General features: G+C 41.0%; 1 protein-coding gene across 1 annotated transcript in view; it reads left to right on the top strand.

Moving 5' to 3' along the window:
• Nucleotides 1–17,798, top strand: part of tmeff2a (transmembrane protein with EGF-like and two follistatin-like domains 2a) — a 78,438-nt gene extending 60,640 nt beyond the window's left edge. The window contains exons 5-9 of the mRNA XM_061842260.1: nucleotides 199–347; nucleotides 6,488–6,535; nucleotides 8,427–8,535; nucleotides 14,463–14,621; nucleotides 17,181–17,798. Coding sequence (XP_061698244.1) covers nucleotides 199–347; nucleotides 6,488–6,535; nucleotides 8,427–8,535; nucleotides 14,463–14,621; nucleotides 17,181–17,277 — 562 coding nt within the window. The 3' untranslated portion in view covers nucleotides 17,278–17,798. The remainder of the gene's footprint in view (nucleotides 1–198; nucleotides 348–6,487; nucleotides 6,536–8,426; nucleotides 8,536–14,462; nucleotides 14,622–17,180) is intronic.
• The last annotated feature ends 455 nt before the right edge of the window (nucleotides 17,799–18,253 follow it).

An 18,253-nucleotide genomic window follows, 5' to 3' on the forward strand; every position in this document is an offset into this window, starting at 1 on the left:
AGACAATTTGAACGGAATTACAATGCTCGGGCACAATATCCTGACCGAGTAAAAGCTTGGCTGTGTGTTTTCCGTCAGGTGTTAGGCGGTAAAATTTTTTTTCCAACAGTTTCATTAACCCTTTAGTCATATTAAGACAAAATGTTTGTATACTAGTGTGACTACAAACAATTACTTAAGTGGCCTCTTGTGTTGCAGGTGCGTTTGCAACATTGACTGTTCCCACATCAGCTTCAATCCAGTGTGTGCCTCCGATGGCCGTTCCTATGACAACCCCTGCCAGGTGAAGGAGGCCTCCTGTCAGAAGCAAGAGCGCATTGAGGTCAAACACCTGGGCCACTGCCAAGGTCAGAATCAGTATTGTAAATACAATGTAATATATCACAAATGTACTTGCGCAATATTCTATCAAAGACAGCTCCGGTCAGAGGTTGAGGTTCCTGGTCAAGGGAGAATATTTTTCAAAGGAATGTTTTGTAATTTTGACGCATATTTAACATACAGTAATTACAATGTGCTTTAATATGTACCGGATTTTTCAGACACTAAGGCACAGTTAAAATCCTACCATTTTCTCAAAAATCAACACTGCGCCCTGTTATCCAGTGCGCTTTATGTATTAATTCTGGTTGTGCTTACTGACCTCAAAACGATCGTCAAAAATTTGTCAATATGTTTCAGTACAACTTTGCCAAACTGCAAAGCCGCACTGCTGGATGGTATGTCTCGTCATTATGACTACCATAGTCAAGAGCCTTGTGAAGTAGTAGGGTTAGGGTTAGGGTTTAAAATTGATAAATGGATGGATGGCCATGAGAATTACATTTTGTTTAGATGTTTCAACCTAAGTACTGTATTGGTGACCAGTTTAATAACCCGAGTGTGCTGTTAATATTTTTGTGATTGAACAAGTGTTGTGGGCCTGCACTTTGGGGTTTTTAGCCAAACACAAGCAAACAATGTGATGTAAATACAGACAGATGTCTAATTCATCCCAGTTACAAGCACGAAATCATCAATGTCAGGCAGACTCTTCACATCTCCAAAATAAAAATTAGAAACAGATTGATAGAAACAGATTTCACAGATCCCCTGACAAGTCTATTTCAAAAGTCTCTGAGTCTTGAATTATCAAATTAAAACAAACAAACCACACAAAAATTATCTGTATGCAAACCTAAATTTGTGGGTGACCAGCTTCCTTCCGCAGTAAAATATTAACGCTATCAAAATTCCAGTAAGCGGGCCTACCTAACTGTAGCTAATGTAATTCTTTTCATTTGTTTTTGTTTTTGTCCAACATGCAGACATTAGTTAATCTTGAAGCAACATCATGGCACGGCGCTCCAACAGAGCAAACAAGATGTGGAGTAATATGACACTTTTGCTCTCAAGCTATTTTTGACCCTTTAGACCCGGCTAATACATTGTCATTAAAAAAAAAAATAGTTGTGGGCAGACCATTTATATCAATTTGTGAAAAATGCCAACTTAACAAGGCGGATGCTTTATTATCTGACTTTTCCGACCCCTTTTGTGAATATTTAAAAAGGAAAAGTTGAGTGGCCATCAAGACAATCAAGACATTTTCACTTGTGGAGGTAGCACTTCTTAAAATATCAATTAGTGTGTGGATCTGTGCACATAGCACATGCAGCAGGCACAATGAAAACACAAATACGACCCTCCATATTCCCACCACCATTGCGTTGACCACCCAGGAATTAAGTGTGCACCGCTGATTAGAACCTAGTTTAACTTGGTGGCTTTTTTTCAGCAAACCCCTTTATGAGACAGTCTTAAATTCCATATTCCTTTTAGATGAGTCTATCATGATCATAAGAAGGCAGGAAGTTAAGATTCCTTGAACCTTTCAAGCAGAGCACTGCTTGTCATGTGAATATGCCAATCATTAACATGTACCATCTGTTGGTGAGAAGCATTTGTGAGACGGCTAAAACGTGTAATCTCATGCAAAGATGCACTTCAAAATGTCTTTTTCCTCACAAGCTTATTACAAAAGAAGAATAGAATACCCCAAAGCTTCCACCGAGTTCTGCTGCCAGCCACCGGTTGGGAAAAATGTCGGCATCACTGAAATGAGTCAATGCTGTTTGACAACTGCTGTGCAGAAAGATTTAATCAAATAATGAACCAAAACCGGCATGACAAACGAACCCCAATGTGTGAAGGCACTATGGGAGGTTGTAAAAACAAATAAACTGTACATCTAATCATTTTCTTGACTGTGTCTCTGCATTAGGGTTGCAGGTGACCTGTAAAACCTCTTGAATCAGAGGCAGACTTGCTCACTAATACCACACCATGCCCCCATTGTAAAAAAAAAAAGAACATGAGCCCATGAAAATTGTGTGCTACTATTTATTTTGCAATACAATGAAACCTCCAAAATTGAACACAATCTCTTCCATGACGACAGTAGACCTCTAACTTGATGTGTAATAAAAATTTATATCCGCCCCGTTTGTAATGTAATAGGAACTCATTTGTTGCAGACTCAACCCCAGGTGATTTATACAATTTATACAATTTACTCTAAAAGCGATAATTCTACAGGAACCTTTCAACATAGCTGTGGGTCCGTACTGGACCATTAGGCAAGAAGACCAAGTGCACTGTCCTCTCCGTTTTCTCGCTACTACACCTCCAACCGCATTGACAACACAATTGCTTTAATCACATTATGGAAACGTTTGACAAGATAATCTGCCACCCCCTACCTATAATAGCTGGAGTATAGTGACAGCAATACTGAATGTTAATTACTTTCCATTACCTTAATTACCTTCCATTCGGATTCAGTGTTTGTTTGTTAATGTTCCAGGCAGAGAGATATTTTATTAATCAGCGTGGTTAAAACCCTTATAAAGACACATTTTTCTACTAATCCGTGCGGCTGGAGATAAAGATGTGTTGTTGTCTTTTCCGGGTGGGGGGGTTGTGCCTTTTTTTTCTGGGAACGATCCTGCAGCATTTTAATTTGTCTGTATTTCGGGTCACACAACCGCTCAAATTGGCAGAAGTTGCTGTCATGTGGGCAGAAAGAGCTTCAGTCACAGCAACAATTCAGCAAAGGTGCTCAAACCTTGACGTTGCTCTTTAATGTGATGGGGTACATATCGACTCGCTGAGGCATTTGGGGACAATTGATTTGAAATTTGAGGCGAATGTTTTAAATAAGTAACAGGGACGACACATTCAGTCCTGATACCTGTATTCTCTCATACATATATATGTATATATATACAGTGAAGAAAATAAGTATTGGAACACCCTGCTATATTACAAGTTCTCCCATGTAGAAATCATGGAGGGGTTGGAAATTTTCATCGTACGTGCATGTTCACTGTGAGAGAGGAAATCTAAAAAGACAAATCCAGAAATCACAATGTAGGAATTTTTAATGATTTATTTGTTTGATACAACTGCAAATAAGTATTTGAACACCTGAGAAAACAACTGTAGAATTTCAGCTCCCTCCAAAGATTTTCTATTGGGTTTAGGTCTGGAGACTTGGTAGGCCACGTCAGCACCTTGATATGCTTCTTACGGAGCCACACCATGGTTTTCCTGGCTGTGTGTTTTTGGTCATTGTCATATTGAAAGACGCAGCCACGACCCATCTTCAATGCTCTGACCGAGGGAAAGAGGTTGTTCCCCAAAATCTCACAATACATGGCCGTGGCCATCCTCTCCTTAATACAGTGCAGTCGTCCTGTCGCATGTACAGAAAAACACCCCCAAAGGATGATGCTACCAACCCCATGCTCCACTGTAAGGATAGTGTTCTTGGGATGGACCTCATCATTCGTCTTCCTCCCAACACGATTTGTGAAATTATGACCAAAAAGTTACATTTTCGTCTCATCTGACCAGAAAACCTTTTCCCACGAGTCCTCTGTATCATCCAAATGGTCACTAGCAAACTTAAGATGGCCCTTGACATGTGGTGGTTTAAGCATGGGACCTTCCCGTGCCATGCATGATTTCAAACCATGGCGTCTCAGTGTATTACCAACAGTCACCTTGGAAACAGTGGCCCCAGCTCTTTTCAGGTCATTGACCAAGTCCTTTCGTGTAGTCCTGAGCTGATTCCTCATCTTTCTAAGGATTATTGAGACCCCACGAGGTGATATCTTGCATGGGGCTCCACTCCAATTGAGATTGACCGTCATGTTAAGCTTCTTCCATTTTATAATGATTGCTCTAACAGTGGACCGTTTTTCACCAAGTTGCTTGGCAATTTTTATCCATAGTCCTTTCCAGCCATGTGGTGTCCATGCCATGCTTTTTGGTCTTGGCCATGTTACAAGTTTGAGTCTTACTGATTGTATGTGGTGGACAGGTGTCTTTATCCAGTTAACGACCTCACACAGGTGCATCTGATTCAGGATAATACATGGGGTGGAGGTGGACGTTTAAAGGCGGACTAACAGGTCTTTGAGGGTCAGAATTCTCGCTGATAGACACGTGTTCAAATACTTATTTGCAGCTGTATCACACAAGTAAATCGTTAAAAAAAATCATACATTATGATTTCTGGATATTTCTTTTTAGATTATCTCTCTCACAGTGGACATGCACCTTCGATGAAAATTTCAGACCCCTCAATGATTTCTAAGTGGGAGAACTTCCAATATAGCAGGCTGTTCAAATACTTATTTTCTTCAGTGCAACAAAAAAAACATGCTTTGGGTTAGAATAAAGTAGATTGATCATGTTGTATTTGATGCAATTTGTTCCAATCAGGGCGACTGGCAAGAGAAACAAATGATGTCGCCTTGCCTCGGTCAGTGCAGCTCAAGAGTCAAGGGGTGCTGTGGGAATCAGGTCCAACTTGTAATTATAGCTGTCAGCTGCAATGACGGAGCCCTCGACCACTCTTTTTTTAAGGCAGCTCTTCAAAAACATCATCAAAACTTTAATTTTATGCTTCGGCCGCATTATTACAACAAAAAAAAGCTTTGTGTCGCCCAATATGTTGAGCTAGGATAGGATACCTGCTTTTGCTCATTTGCGCAAATTACCTGATGATTTAGTGGTTGTCAAGCTTGTGTGTTTGGCCCCTCGGAGGCCTGTAATAATTTGAATAAATGATCATTGTGTATCATTTAAATTAGTGCATACCTACAGTATATTTGGAGACAGGCATGCCAATAAACCAAACATAATGAACCAATTAGTTCTCCCTTCTCCCAAATACTTTTCCGTTTTTTAATCAACAAAAGGCATATCATGAGAACAGGTCAATTTTTTTGCATAAATTATTTATTTCTTTGAGAATACATTATTAAGACTGACTCTCCCAAGACTGACTTTCATGCCCCCAAAATACATATTTTTTTCTTTTTGGACAAACATGGATTTGTAATAAGTCAAAGATAAAATGATTTAGCGATTTTAACTTCTAGTGTTGAACTACAAAGCATGTGTTTTTTAAAGCCTCCTCCCTCATCACCACAAGGCTTTGGCACAAACTGATGAAGTTGATACGTGTGATGTGAAAAATGTGTTCTCAGTCCCTTCAAAAGGTGAATGATTTCTCAAAAAGAATAACAATAACAAACAGTGATTCCAATATGGTGGACTTCACAGCATCTGGCATAGCTTTCAGTCAAGATTGGAGATTTTCTTTTCTTAGAAAGGGTTCCTGGCATCGAACGTAGCCAGTGAGGATTTGAGTCGCCGCGACAGAAGCGGAGCCAAGAATCTGGAAGGAACAACAAAAAAAAATAAAAAATACCCATAAAGTGAATAAAAGCATTTTTATTGTGAAAGCTGCGTGCCTCCACTTCATACGCTTGTCAATTCGTGTGCAGATATGTACATGTGACGCATTCAGTGGACACAGACAAACACTAATTGGGGGTTCAACTTCACCAAAACGTCTTAAAACTCTGTTAGGCAAACACAAAACTCGAGTTGCCGCTGATACTATAAGAGTAAATAAACCCAAGCTTGAGAAGCCCAGCGCATTTCTTGCATTCTTTTTTTCCCTCAACATTTCTCTGAAACAGTGCAAAAAATACTTTGGCACAGTAACAGTGGAAATACAATCTCCTGGGCTCTAAAAAAGAAAAAAAAAATCACCGCAATAATCTGATAATGAATGAAAAGGGGACTGTTTTACGATTTCAAAGTGCAATTTTCCAAGCAGCACCAATAAGGGGAGCAAAAATAACAATTCACTCTTATCTTTTGTACGCACAGACTGGGATCCTTTCGACCCTTTGCACAGTATAATAGAAAAAGACATGGCGTGCGTTTGGAGAATTCACTGTCCACATTTATATCTATTAAGTGGCAGGTGCAGACGTCTCCCGCGGCCTTTTGTTGAGGTGGATTCACATTGAATTCTCTCACTTCCCAATGCGGCATTTCTTTGAACGTGTCCGTCCTAATGGCTGGGTGAAAGGTTTCAGGCCGAGATCAATTTGACTTTCTGGCCTTTTTTCTTTTTTTTCAGATGGAAACAAAGGTGGAGGTGGACATTTCACTCCCACTGACATCACTGGTAAGTGTGCATTGTCGATGAGGTTGGAAAATTCTTATTCTGATTTTATACACGCACACACACACATATGCATGTGCATTACATGCATAACACATGGATTTGACTTGCGTTACTCTGTCATCACATGTTACATGTGTGTTACAAATGAACATATACACATATTTACTGTATCTATTACAGATTAGACATGCATTACATTTTACATGTCAAATGTGTGTTTCGCCTGTTGCGCTTATGTTACACACAAATCTGCATTACACAAAAATGTTTACATTTTTTTACGTTACACAAGCACGCATTATTTCATAAATGCATGCATAAACGTGAACATTATAGACACAGTATAGAGCTCGTGCACCCACCCCATCAAATCACGTCACTGGCCGGAAGTGCCGGTCAAACAAACCATTCTTCAATGCAAAGTCGGTTGGAGACAACACGAAAGTACGTCTTATAGCACGACGCCCAATGTTTTTTCTGATACCGTTAAACATTTAAAAGGTGATAATAAACGAAGGTACGTGGAAAAATGAGAGACACTTGTCATAGAGGAACCCATATTTAATGCCGAAATCGATGTTTTTGCCAATAAGAAAGTGGACTGTAAACCTGCTTCCGCTTGTCTTGGACAAATGGATCTACACATGGATCTGGTGAGTAAGTCGTCGAGATTTACACGGAAGAGTTTGGAAAGCGTAGAAAAGTCTGGACGCATACGAATACTTCGTTGCTGGGTCTGTTGTCAATCAAGAATAAATCCCACATAGTGATGGAGCCACTCAGATTTTTTCAATACAAATGCCAATTTTTAAATAAATGACCCCTGCTTTTACACAAACTTGCATTAATTGGAAAAAAATAAAAAAGGCAGATAGTCGCCTCTTCTTTACACGAAGCTTGTTGCGGCCACACGTTAAACTTCAGTAAACTTCTCCGTGAAAGACGTTTCTTTTTTAAATATGCATTGTTCACAAATGAGTCCAATGCGTATTTAAAAAAGAAAATAAACCGCTAGGTTGGGCTTCAGCCCCCGTACACGGAAGCACGTTGTGCCCACAAGTGCAACTTCAGTAAACCTCTGTGTGACCGACGGTTTGTTTTCTTTTTTTAAATACGTATTGGACTCATTTGAGAACAATGCATATTAGGAAAAAAAAAGTCTGTCAGGGAGAGGTTTACCGAAGATTAACGTGTGGCTGCAACACGCTTCATGTACGTTGGAGACGATTCCCTGTCGGGTTTTTTTTCATGCATTGTTCTCAAATGAGCCAACTTGTCATTGTAAATACGTCTTGGGAATTTGAGATCGAGAAGAATAATTCCTACCTGAAATGAGGTGATCGTTACACCGTGGTATGTATTTGGTTGGGCACCATCCATCACGTTTAATTGCCGAAATCCATCGATCTTTTCTCATCTTTTCATCTGGTATTCCATAGAAAGATCTCTTTGAATATCTGTCTCATCTGTTGTAACAACCAGCAGCACAACAAGTCTCGGACATTGTGTATATTCTGCTCCGGTGCCGGTTCAATGTCTCCCACGCTATCGAGCAGCTTTTTTTGACCGGCAATATGGCACCATGAAAATGGTGACATCCCGTGGACAAGCTCTATATAGATGCTACATATGTGTGACAAGGGTGTGACATATTTTACTCATGCTATATGGTGTTACATGTGAGTTACGTGTTACATAGCAAATGTTACATTTTACACATTACATATACTTCACATGAACTACACATTTATTACATATGTGTTGCAAACATACTAAACATGTTATATACGCATTGCGGGTTATTATTCATTCATTATGAGTGGATCTCTGCTTGGATAATATGGATTAATTTCCCTGCTTCATACTCCCTAACCCATTTTTCTATTGTCAGGAAACGGACAGGCAGATGGCCTGTACACCCCCTGTCCAGATCTCTACAAGAATTATTGTGTACATGGAGAGTGTCAGTTTCCCAGCATACCTGCTCAGCCCTCATGCAGGTATGCACACACACACACACACAGCCATGCCTTACATTCACTCTCCATGGCTGTGTTGAAGGTTCTGTGCAGAAAAGAAGTTCAGCCCATTTGTCCTTCACAGCAGTGTTGCGTACTCCTCATGTAAATAGCAAATTCACCATTTATTCAGTGCTCAATTTTAGGTAGCATATGGGAACTGCGAGATAAGGGATTTGATTAATCCCAAAGAGGGAAGAAAAAAGCAAACTGTTGTGTTCATGCAAATATGCAATACAATGAAGACAAGTCTCGATGCAATTACACCAGAAGTGCATTCAAGCAATATTCAAGGATTTCATTTGATGTGCGTCTTGCGGGTTATCGTTCCATAAATACAATGGACGTAGGAGTTTTTGGGTTTTTTTTGGACTTGATACATTATCATTGTGCTAACATCCACTGCAACACCACTCACAATGCAGTAAACCAGTGGAAGACCAGTGTTTTTTTCTGTAGATACGCACAAAGGGGAAACTTTACGGAAAGTTAACTATTTATTGCATTCATTAGCCTGGGAGCTAACAAGCTCAGGATCTCAACAGCTCATTTTACTGTGGAGACATTGTTTAAAACATCAAAACTTGGGAGATCTGTGTGTGCTCCCCACATAACACACATACACGTACACACACATATCAGTAGTAATCAATGGCCGGCAGTAGTTGACCTCAACAAAGTCATATTCAGCAACATTTGCGTGTGTGTGTAAGATCATGACTTAACTCCAACTCTCAGTATCTATTCAAATGGAGCACTCAAAATCCCTGGATGACTTGTTTTCTTCCTTTGGGACATCCATTTATGGAGCAAAAGAGCATCGCATGTACATACAGAATATACGCTCTTGTAACGTGCGCCGGCGGACAGTTTCACTTGGATGATTCAGCTTCTCCGGCTATTTTTTCGATTTGCTTTTGTTTTCTCTTGCGAGCAAGTTTTGACCTACCTGCGAGGCTTTGTTTCTTTACCGAGGACAAACTATTGTAATGCCACTGCATTACTAGATCCAGCTTTTTGCTCTAAGCAATTGCAAAGGGGGTAAAATATATTAAAGGAGAGATATTCAACTTTTTTCCCCCCACAGTTTAAAACTATCCCCAGGTGTTTTAAAAGTTTCTTGTTGTGTTGAGAAAAAGCCTATTTTGAGGAAGCAGTCGCACTTCATGCAAATAAGTTATTGTTTACCTCGCTCTATACTCTGCTCAACCAATTAGCCTACAGAATACGGCTTTTCTTTTTTTTAGCATGATGCTCGGGGGCAGAGTCAGGGTATTGAGTGAGGCAAGCAGGTCCTACCTGTGGAAGCACAGTCCAGAATGTCAAAAAGAGCAGTTTTCTTTTTTGTTTTTCTTCCAGATTTATGCACAACATTTTAGCAGATGTGAACAAATCTTCAAAAGCAGGCTTCAAGCTGTTTAATGCTACACCCAGTTGAAGTGCACCCTAAAATTAAATATAAAACAAAAAGCTTTTTAAAACGTTTAAATTAATGCTAATACCAGGGGTGAGAATTATCCGCAGAGTTTTTTCAGGTGAAATTGACATATTTGTGAAAATTTGGGGGGGTTAAGGCTTCACGTGGGGGCGAGGTTGTGATCAAGACCGGCCACCAGCATCTATCGGCAAAGCTCGTCGTGAAATTAGTCACGGCTGTGATTGCGGAAAACGGCATTGCTATCTGTTTACGGTATTGCTATCTGTTTGCATTAAATTTGGTGTTGATAATAACGACAACATTACGATTTCTGGCAGCATTTTGGTGGTATTTTGTCGGTATTTTCACTCTCATGTTAACATTTTACTACGGCATAGCTATAACTTATAGACCAGCAGTCGGCAACCCGCGGCTCCGGAGCCTCATGCGGGTCTTTCATCCTTATAATGCGGCTCTGATTGGCTTGGGAAAATAAATTACTAAATTTTTTTTTTAAATTTAATTGAAGTGTGTTTTATTTGTGTTAGTTTTTATATTATTTTAGTTCTAAATTTGAAGATTGTGATCTTGAAATATTAAAATATTAATTAAATTATTTGATATTATTTTTTCGTCGCTCAAAATAGACGTCACACTGCGGAAGCGGGTATACCCGCTGAAACGCCGTCTATTTTGAGCGACTTTCAAGCCCGGCAAAGCCAATGGAGAAACATGCTGCGGTAAAGTAGTAGAAGTTTTTTTTTTCTTCATTTTAGATGTGCGGCTCCCAGTGTTTTCTTTTCCGTGGAAACCGGGTTCAAATGGCTCTTTCAGTGTCAAAGGTTGCCGACCGCTGTTATAGACATACTAGACATATATATGTAAACAAATTACTTGTGTACTTATTTCTAAGTTTCGCAAAATTATTTTGGTTGTTTGGACTCATATTTTAAGCTTTCAAAATATTATGATTGCCCTATTAGAAGTAACCAGAGGTCAACATTTAACAGTGTGTTTAAAAAAAAAAAAAATCGTGCCCAAAGGGGGGCGTACCCACCATTAACACCCCCCCCAGGCAGACATTTTCAGTCTTTTTCCAAATTGGTCATTCTCAGCCCTCTAATACATAACTGGTAATATCATACATGGGCGAATAATTACACTCTATGGGTTGGTGTTGTAATGCCTTAAGGGACTGATATTTCAACACAATCAGTGCAGCAACACATGAATGCAGAGATTATAGTGACGCTGACCAGCATATATTTATTATAAATTCATCATAAAAATGAATAATATTAGTGCATATTACTGAGTCACTTACAATAGGTGAGTGAAATTGCTCTTCATTTGTCTGCATGACTGTATTAGAGTGCAGCCTTTCAAGCTGGACGCACCAGAAGTACCCCCAATGAATTAATCATGGTGCACAACTCTTTACATCATTTTTATTTGAGTTATTACTTTGTTTTGATAAAAGTACAATTATATAGATTGCGATTTTCCTCATTAAAGCACACAATTCACTCATTTCCCACCTGGGAGCCACTCATGAGATGCAACTATTTATTCCCATAATGTGTCCCCTTTAAATACATTTGTGTTTTAATAAAAATGATCTGTGTTGAAATGTCCTGTAACTATTGCATTTTATTTTATTTTATTTTTAATTTTTTTTGGTCCTCATTAGTGATTAAACCCAAAACCAGCCCCACCACACACATTTTGGCAACAAGAGTGAGACAGGCACTAATGTGACTATAGTTGCACTGCACAGTATTCTCTCGACCACACAAAATACACTTGAATGCAGACAGCGGGAGATTTTCGCCTTTGCATAAAAGCACAATGAGAAACGAATACTCAAGTGCAACAACAAGCACACAGAGGGAATGTGTAATTGTACAGCTAAGACTCCCATCATTTACAGCCTGATAGTGGAGCAGCCAAGGGGTATGCGTATCTCTCTCAAACTACTATCTCTCTTTCCCTTTCTTCCCTGTTTGCCGAAATGGACATTTTTTTTATTTTTTTTATTTTTTATTTATTTTTTTGCTGCTGTGAAGATGCTGTGGTTAAAGATCTTTGCTGCCCCCTACTGGTATCCCGAATCACAGCTTGTATCCTAATGCAAAGACCTCCAAAATACGGAAGGGTTGAAATGTTTACCTCACTCTGTGAGATGTTGGGTGAACTGTGACTGTGTGCATGTTTGTACCAAACAAGGATACTCCGCTGTTTGCGGGTAACAATCTCCCCAGAGAGACAGGGAAGGCAGCTCAAAGGAAGACGAAATTGCGAGGCACAGTCAGACAGGCAGAACGATAAAAGGTGGACCATTTAGCTCCTCTCTGACGATAGAGATCATCCAGATTTGTTTCCGTCTCCCTCTGTCTGGCAGTTTGTCTTTCTGTCTGGCAGGCTGGGTTTAGCGTATCCACTGAGAAAAGGCAATTTCTGAGGACTGCACTGAATGCCGTCGCAGAAAGTTGAGATGCATGGTGGTCACCTTTCTCAGGATCACAGACAGACCAGACCCTTGAGGAACATCCATATATACTGTATATATATTGACTGTGTTAGTGAGAGCCGCTATGAGGCAGAGCTTCCAAGACAAAAGCAATTTACCTGACCTTTCTCAATCATATCAGTTAAGGGTGTCTTGATCCGATCCAAAATCGGTCCGATGTAGGCAGAAAAGCAAGGATAAGACTGAATCTCAAATCTCTGATTTTTACCATGGTTATTCAAGCAGTACATTTCAGGCACTGCTCCAGCACTTTATCCATCTGCGCCCGGACGGCATCCAGAGCCTATGTGATCACAATTGGGTGCTGAAAGACTCGTTGGTTGCTTAAAGTCATTTTATGACACTCTCGTTGAGGTTCACGTTCAAATTAAACACATAAAGGCTCAGCTGGAAAGCGTTGGCCTCACAGTTCTGAGGTCCCAGGTTCAATCCCGGACCTGCCTGTGTGGAGTTTGCATGTTCTCCCTGTGCCAGCATGGGTTTTCTCTGGACACTCCAGTTTCCTTCCACTTCCCAAAAACATGCAACATTAATTGGACACTCTAAATTGCCCCAAGGTGTGATTGTGAGTGCAACTGTTGTCTGTCTCCATGTGCCCTGAGATTGGCTGGAAACCAGTTCAGGGTGTACCCCACGTCCCGACCCTTGACAGCTGGGATTGGCTCCAGCACTCCCCGCAACCCTTGTAAGGATAAGTAGCTAAGAAAATGGATGGATATTACAGTCACTGATGGTGTAGCAGTACATTGGCCTGACTTCGGTGTAAGCAGGGTGGGGTTCAGTTCCCACTCAGTAGCGGTGTGAATGTGAGTCTGAATGGTTGTCTGTCTCTATGTGTCCTGTGACTGATCGGCGACCAGTTCAGGGTGTCGTCTGCCTTTCACCCGAAGTACGATGGGATAGACTCCAGCGTCTCATGACCCTTAACGCCGACATGATCAAAATTAGGATGCAAGTCAGAACACATGTAGTCTCCACCGCTAATTAAAGGTCCAATTACAATTGTATTTTTATGAGAAACATTTCCGGGCCATAAATATTAACAAAGTAAAAATTTAAAATATCAAATTACTGTGTTTCACAGAAACACAGAGTCTGATGATCAGAGTCACTATGAAGTGTTTCTCTTTTTGTCACGACAAAATCATTGCCCTCGGGGCAATTATGCTATTTTATGGTGGATTATCATAACGTATTAATGTATGACTTTAATGCTCGTGTCAGAATTGTTTACTCATGTACTTGTGCATCAAAATACATCAAACAGTCGACTCTTTCTCCCACCCGCCTGTAATATGCAATTACAAAGCCAGATGTATCGTTAATGGTATTCTCTGCCATGGCAACCTTCAGCCTATGTTTTGATCTAAACTTCACTGGTTGTTTGATCGCCGCAGAATTTTGGATGAGGAGAAGGCAAAGAAAACTCCTAGAAAAATATGAATGTTTTTGAACTGCTTTGTGTAATGTGCTAGCTCATCCTTGCCTTACGTATATGCCACTGACCCCACCAACATGGCCAACCCCATTCTATTGAAATCATCCATCCATCCATTTTCTTAGCTGCTTATCCTCACAAAGGTTGCGGGGTGCGCTGGAGCCTATCCCAGCTGTCAACGGGCAGGAGGCGAGGTACACCCTGAAATGGTTGCCAGACAATCGCAGACCACATAGAGGCAAACAACTGCACTCACAATCACACTTAGGGGCAATTTAGAGCGGCCTATTAATGTTGCATGTTTTTGGGATGTGAGAGGAAAGTGGAGTGCCCGGAGAAAACCCACACAGGCATAGGGAGAACATGCAAACTCCACACAGGGAGGGCCGGGATTGAACCCGGGACCTCAGAATTGTGAGGCCAACGCTTTCCAGCTGCTCCACCATACCGCCTCTATTCAAATCAATGCAAGTTCTTTCAGCGCTAACTACCAACTGTGTCCATTTCCCCTCTTTGCGTGGTAGTTGCCACTCAGGTTTCAGCGGACCCCAGTGTGACACCAAAGAGTACAACGTGCTCTACGTGGTCCCGGGCTCTGGCAAACTGCACTACGTTCTCATCGCCTCCATCATCGGAGCACTGCAGGTGGTCATCATCTGTGTGGTGGTGCTCTGCATTACAAGGTGAGTCATGTGCCCATACGAGACGCTCGGAGCCTTACTAATGAGCATAGGTGGGGGACTCGAGTTGCACACGGGACTACGGCGCTCCTCGTGCTCCTAAACCCACAGGAAACACCGAAAAGGTCACCTTGTATGTGTCGCTTTCTCTGGGTATGGAAACAAAGATGCAAATGTTTTTGATTGACAGTTGATTGGAGCGCGGTTGCCATGCATTGAGCCACCACGGCCACAGCATCCGTGAGCTAAGAGATTTTGCAGCTTCATTTTGTACTTCCCCCATATACAACACTAAAAATTCCTACACGTACTGTCTAATTGTTGTTGTTTTGCTGTTCTTTTTTTCTCCCCGTGCATAAACACACACCTGCACCTGTTCCACAGACAGCGATGATTCATATTCGTATTGACTGACAAGTGCTAAAGCGGACAAAAGGATGGCAAATGAAATCTGGATGCATAATTTGATCCGGAGAGCTAATTTTCACCAGTATTAAGATCATCATCTCATTTCACCATTCACATTTTATTTAATCAGTGCCACCTGGAGGACTCGTGACATATTGAGGCGGACGAATTTTACCAGGCGGCTCAAATGGGATTGGTGCGAGTGTCTCAAAACTATCTTAGATTCCATTAGTAGGCCAAAAAGTCCAAACACTTTTTTCTTATTTTTATCTCAAGTGACACATACCGGTACTTAAAAAATGCTCCGAAATGAGTATACAAGCATCAACACTGAAGTAAAAAATATTGTAATATGTAAACTAATGAGAAAAGAAACATAGCATTACATTGACTCTGGCTCTTCAATTACCGTAATTTCCGGCCTACAGAGTGCACCTGATTAGAAGCCTCACCCATTGCATTCGTAAAGGAAATACCATTTGGTACATACATAAGCCACACGTGTGTAAAAGCCGCAAGTACCCACATTGAAACACAAAATATTTACAAAGAAAGACGGTAAACGGAAAAGTTTTCAAAGTTATTATACTTTAGCTTAGCTTGACATAGCAACAACACAGTAGCACGAACAGGGCTGGGAAAAGAAAAAGAAAAAAAATTTTAAAAAAAAGAACAGCTGCGGCAGTAACACAGTAGCAACATGGTTGCACAGCACTAACAGGCCGGTTAAAAAAACATACTGGCAAAAGTCATTTCCTCGACACATATATTCCACCGGTCTCACTCTTAACTTTTCCGTTGGAGTGCCCCCTTGTGGCCGTTAGAAAAAATCTGCAAATTAGCCACATCACCGCATAAACTGCACGGTTGAAACCGTGTGAAAAACGTCGCTGCTTATAGGCCAGAAATTACAGTTCTCTACCATGTTCCTAATTAGGATTTTCCAGATCTTGCGTTAGATTTGACCGTTTTAGACAGACCACACACAAAAAAAATTGCAAAGAGTTGAAATGGCAACATATCAGAATTCTGACAAGTTTAGGTACCTGACATTCAAATGGAGTAAATATTTATGCTATCAATAGTATGTGTGGCGCCATTAGAAAGTGTGTGCGACCAGAAGAACCCATCTTCTTTTGCTTATTACTAAAGAATAGAAAAAGCTTCAAACGCAATTCTCTTTTCTAGTAAAGGAACAAAGTCTCCTCTTTCATGTGGTACATTTGAGGCTTCCAGTTTATCGTCAAAGAACATTATTCAGTGTGTTTTGAAAGATGTGTCAAAATGCTGTAAGACGGCTGCCAAAATAGGGAATTATGCTCTGAAAACGGCTGGCAGTCAATGAGTTAATAACGCCTATTCTAATTGCACCTCTTGAGGATTCTAAAATAATAATAATACTGCGTCACTTTAAGTACACAGTATTACCGTAATTTCCGGCCTACAGAGCCCACCTGATTATAAACCTCCCCCACTACATTTGTAAAGGAAATACCATTTGGTACATACATAAGCCGCACCTGTGTAAAAGCTGCAAGTGCCCACACTGAAACACCAGATATTTACAAAGAAAGACAGTACAGAGAAAGAGTTTTCAAAGTTTTAATACCTTAGCTAAGCTTAACATAGCAACAACACGGTAGCACGAATAGGGCTGGAAAAGAAAAAAAAAATCAATGAGACGCGGCAGTAACACAGCAGCAACATAGTACCGCGACGCCAATGTTAACACGGCACTAACGCTAGCGTGGTGCTAACGCTAGCATGGCGCTAACAGGGCCGGTTAAAAAAATATATACCGGTAAAAATCACTGAGACACAGCAGTAACACAGCAGCAACGCACTAGCACAGCGCTAACACGAGCGTAGTGCTAACAGGTCGGTTAAAAAAATACACACTGGTAAAAGTTACTTTCTCGGCAGGTACATTCCACCGATCTCATTTTACCTTTTCCGCTCGAGTGCCCCCTTGCGGCCATTAGAAAAAATGCACAAATTAGCCGCATCCAGCGTGTGAAAAAAGTTGCAGTTTATAGGCCGGAAATTACAGTAGTACTCTGCGTATATTGTTTTCTATGAGGTTCCTTGCAAATGTGATTGTTTTGGGGGGGGGTCCATCTCTGAACATTGTTTTCTCTGTCCATCCCCACACAGAAAGTGCCCTCGCTCCAACAGGATTAACCGGCAGAAGCAAAACAATGTCCACTTCAGTTCCGAGAACACCATGCGCGCCTCCACTCGACTTATCTGAGCTCGGCGGACAGAATAGCCGTCCATTTTATGGAAGGCTCGTCTTCTTAAATGTCCCCCTCTCCTCCACACTTTGTAGAGCAACCCCCCCCCAAAAAATGTAGGATCTGCTTCCCCTTTGTGGCTGGGGCTTCGTTCTCTCTCTGCCGGTCTGAACTTCCAAGAATCCCGACGGAGCAAAGGCAGAGGCGGCACCCCAGTAACTGTGAGAGTTTACGCACGGAGAATGTGGACAGCGTCACTTTAAAGGTCTTTCTGTAGAACACCATGTGAACACAGGGTGAATTGGTGAGTTGGGGGAGGGGGAGCAGGGGGGTGCTTTGAGAATACCGAATGTGAGTATGTATGTGTGAGTGTATATTAGATGTGCGAGTTTTGGTAGATGCGGGTTAGCCAGTGTCTGTCATTTGTAGGCGAGGGGGCAGAGCAAATCGGGGGTAGTGCAAAGCAGGGTAAGGAGGCTTTAATTGAGACTTTTCTTTGTTACCGTTGGGGAGGCAGGGGTGGGGGGGATTTCGGGGGGGGGCTACACGTGATGCCTTGCACCTTGTGTTATAGGAGACCCTTGACGGAGGTCATGATGTTATTCTAGAGCTCTCTTCTTTGGTTGTGACAATGACTTCAGCTACTGTATTTTGGGTTCTGTTTCCATGAGTTGTTACTACGTTGTCTTGATGGAGTCATTTTTTTTTCTGTAAATGTAAATAAATAATTTATATCACGAAACTGTTACTCTATGGCTCTGTACTTTGCTTTTTGTTATCACTAAAGCAAATATGACATGGAATAGATCGCACATACTGTTTAGTGATGTTACAGTGATGCCTCAGTTCTCGACGACAATCTGTTCCAGAAAACGGCTCGAGAGGTGATTTGTTCCAAAACCGAATTCATGTTTCCCATTACAATAAATGGAAAAAGAAATAATGTGTTCCAAGCCTAAAAAATGTCGCTTTTTAAAGAATTTTTTTAACTTT

Source organism: Syngnathoides biaculeatus, chromosome 14 (assembly GCF_019802595.1).
Source record: "Syngnathoides biaculeatus isolate LvHL_M chromosome 14, ASM1980259v1, whole genome shotgun sequence".
Lineage (NCBI taxonomy): Eukaryota > Metazoa > Chordata > Actinopteri > Syngnathiformes > Syngnathidae > Syngnathoides > Syngnathoides biaculeatus.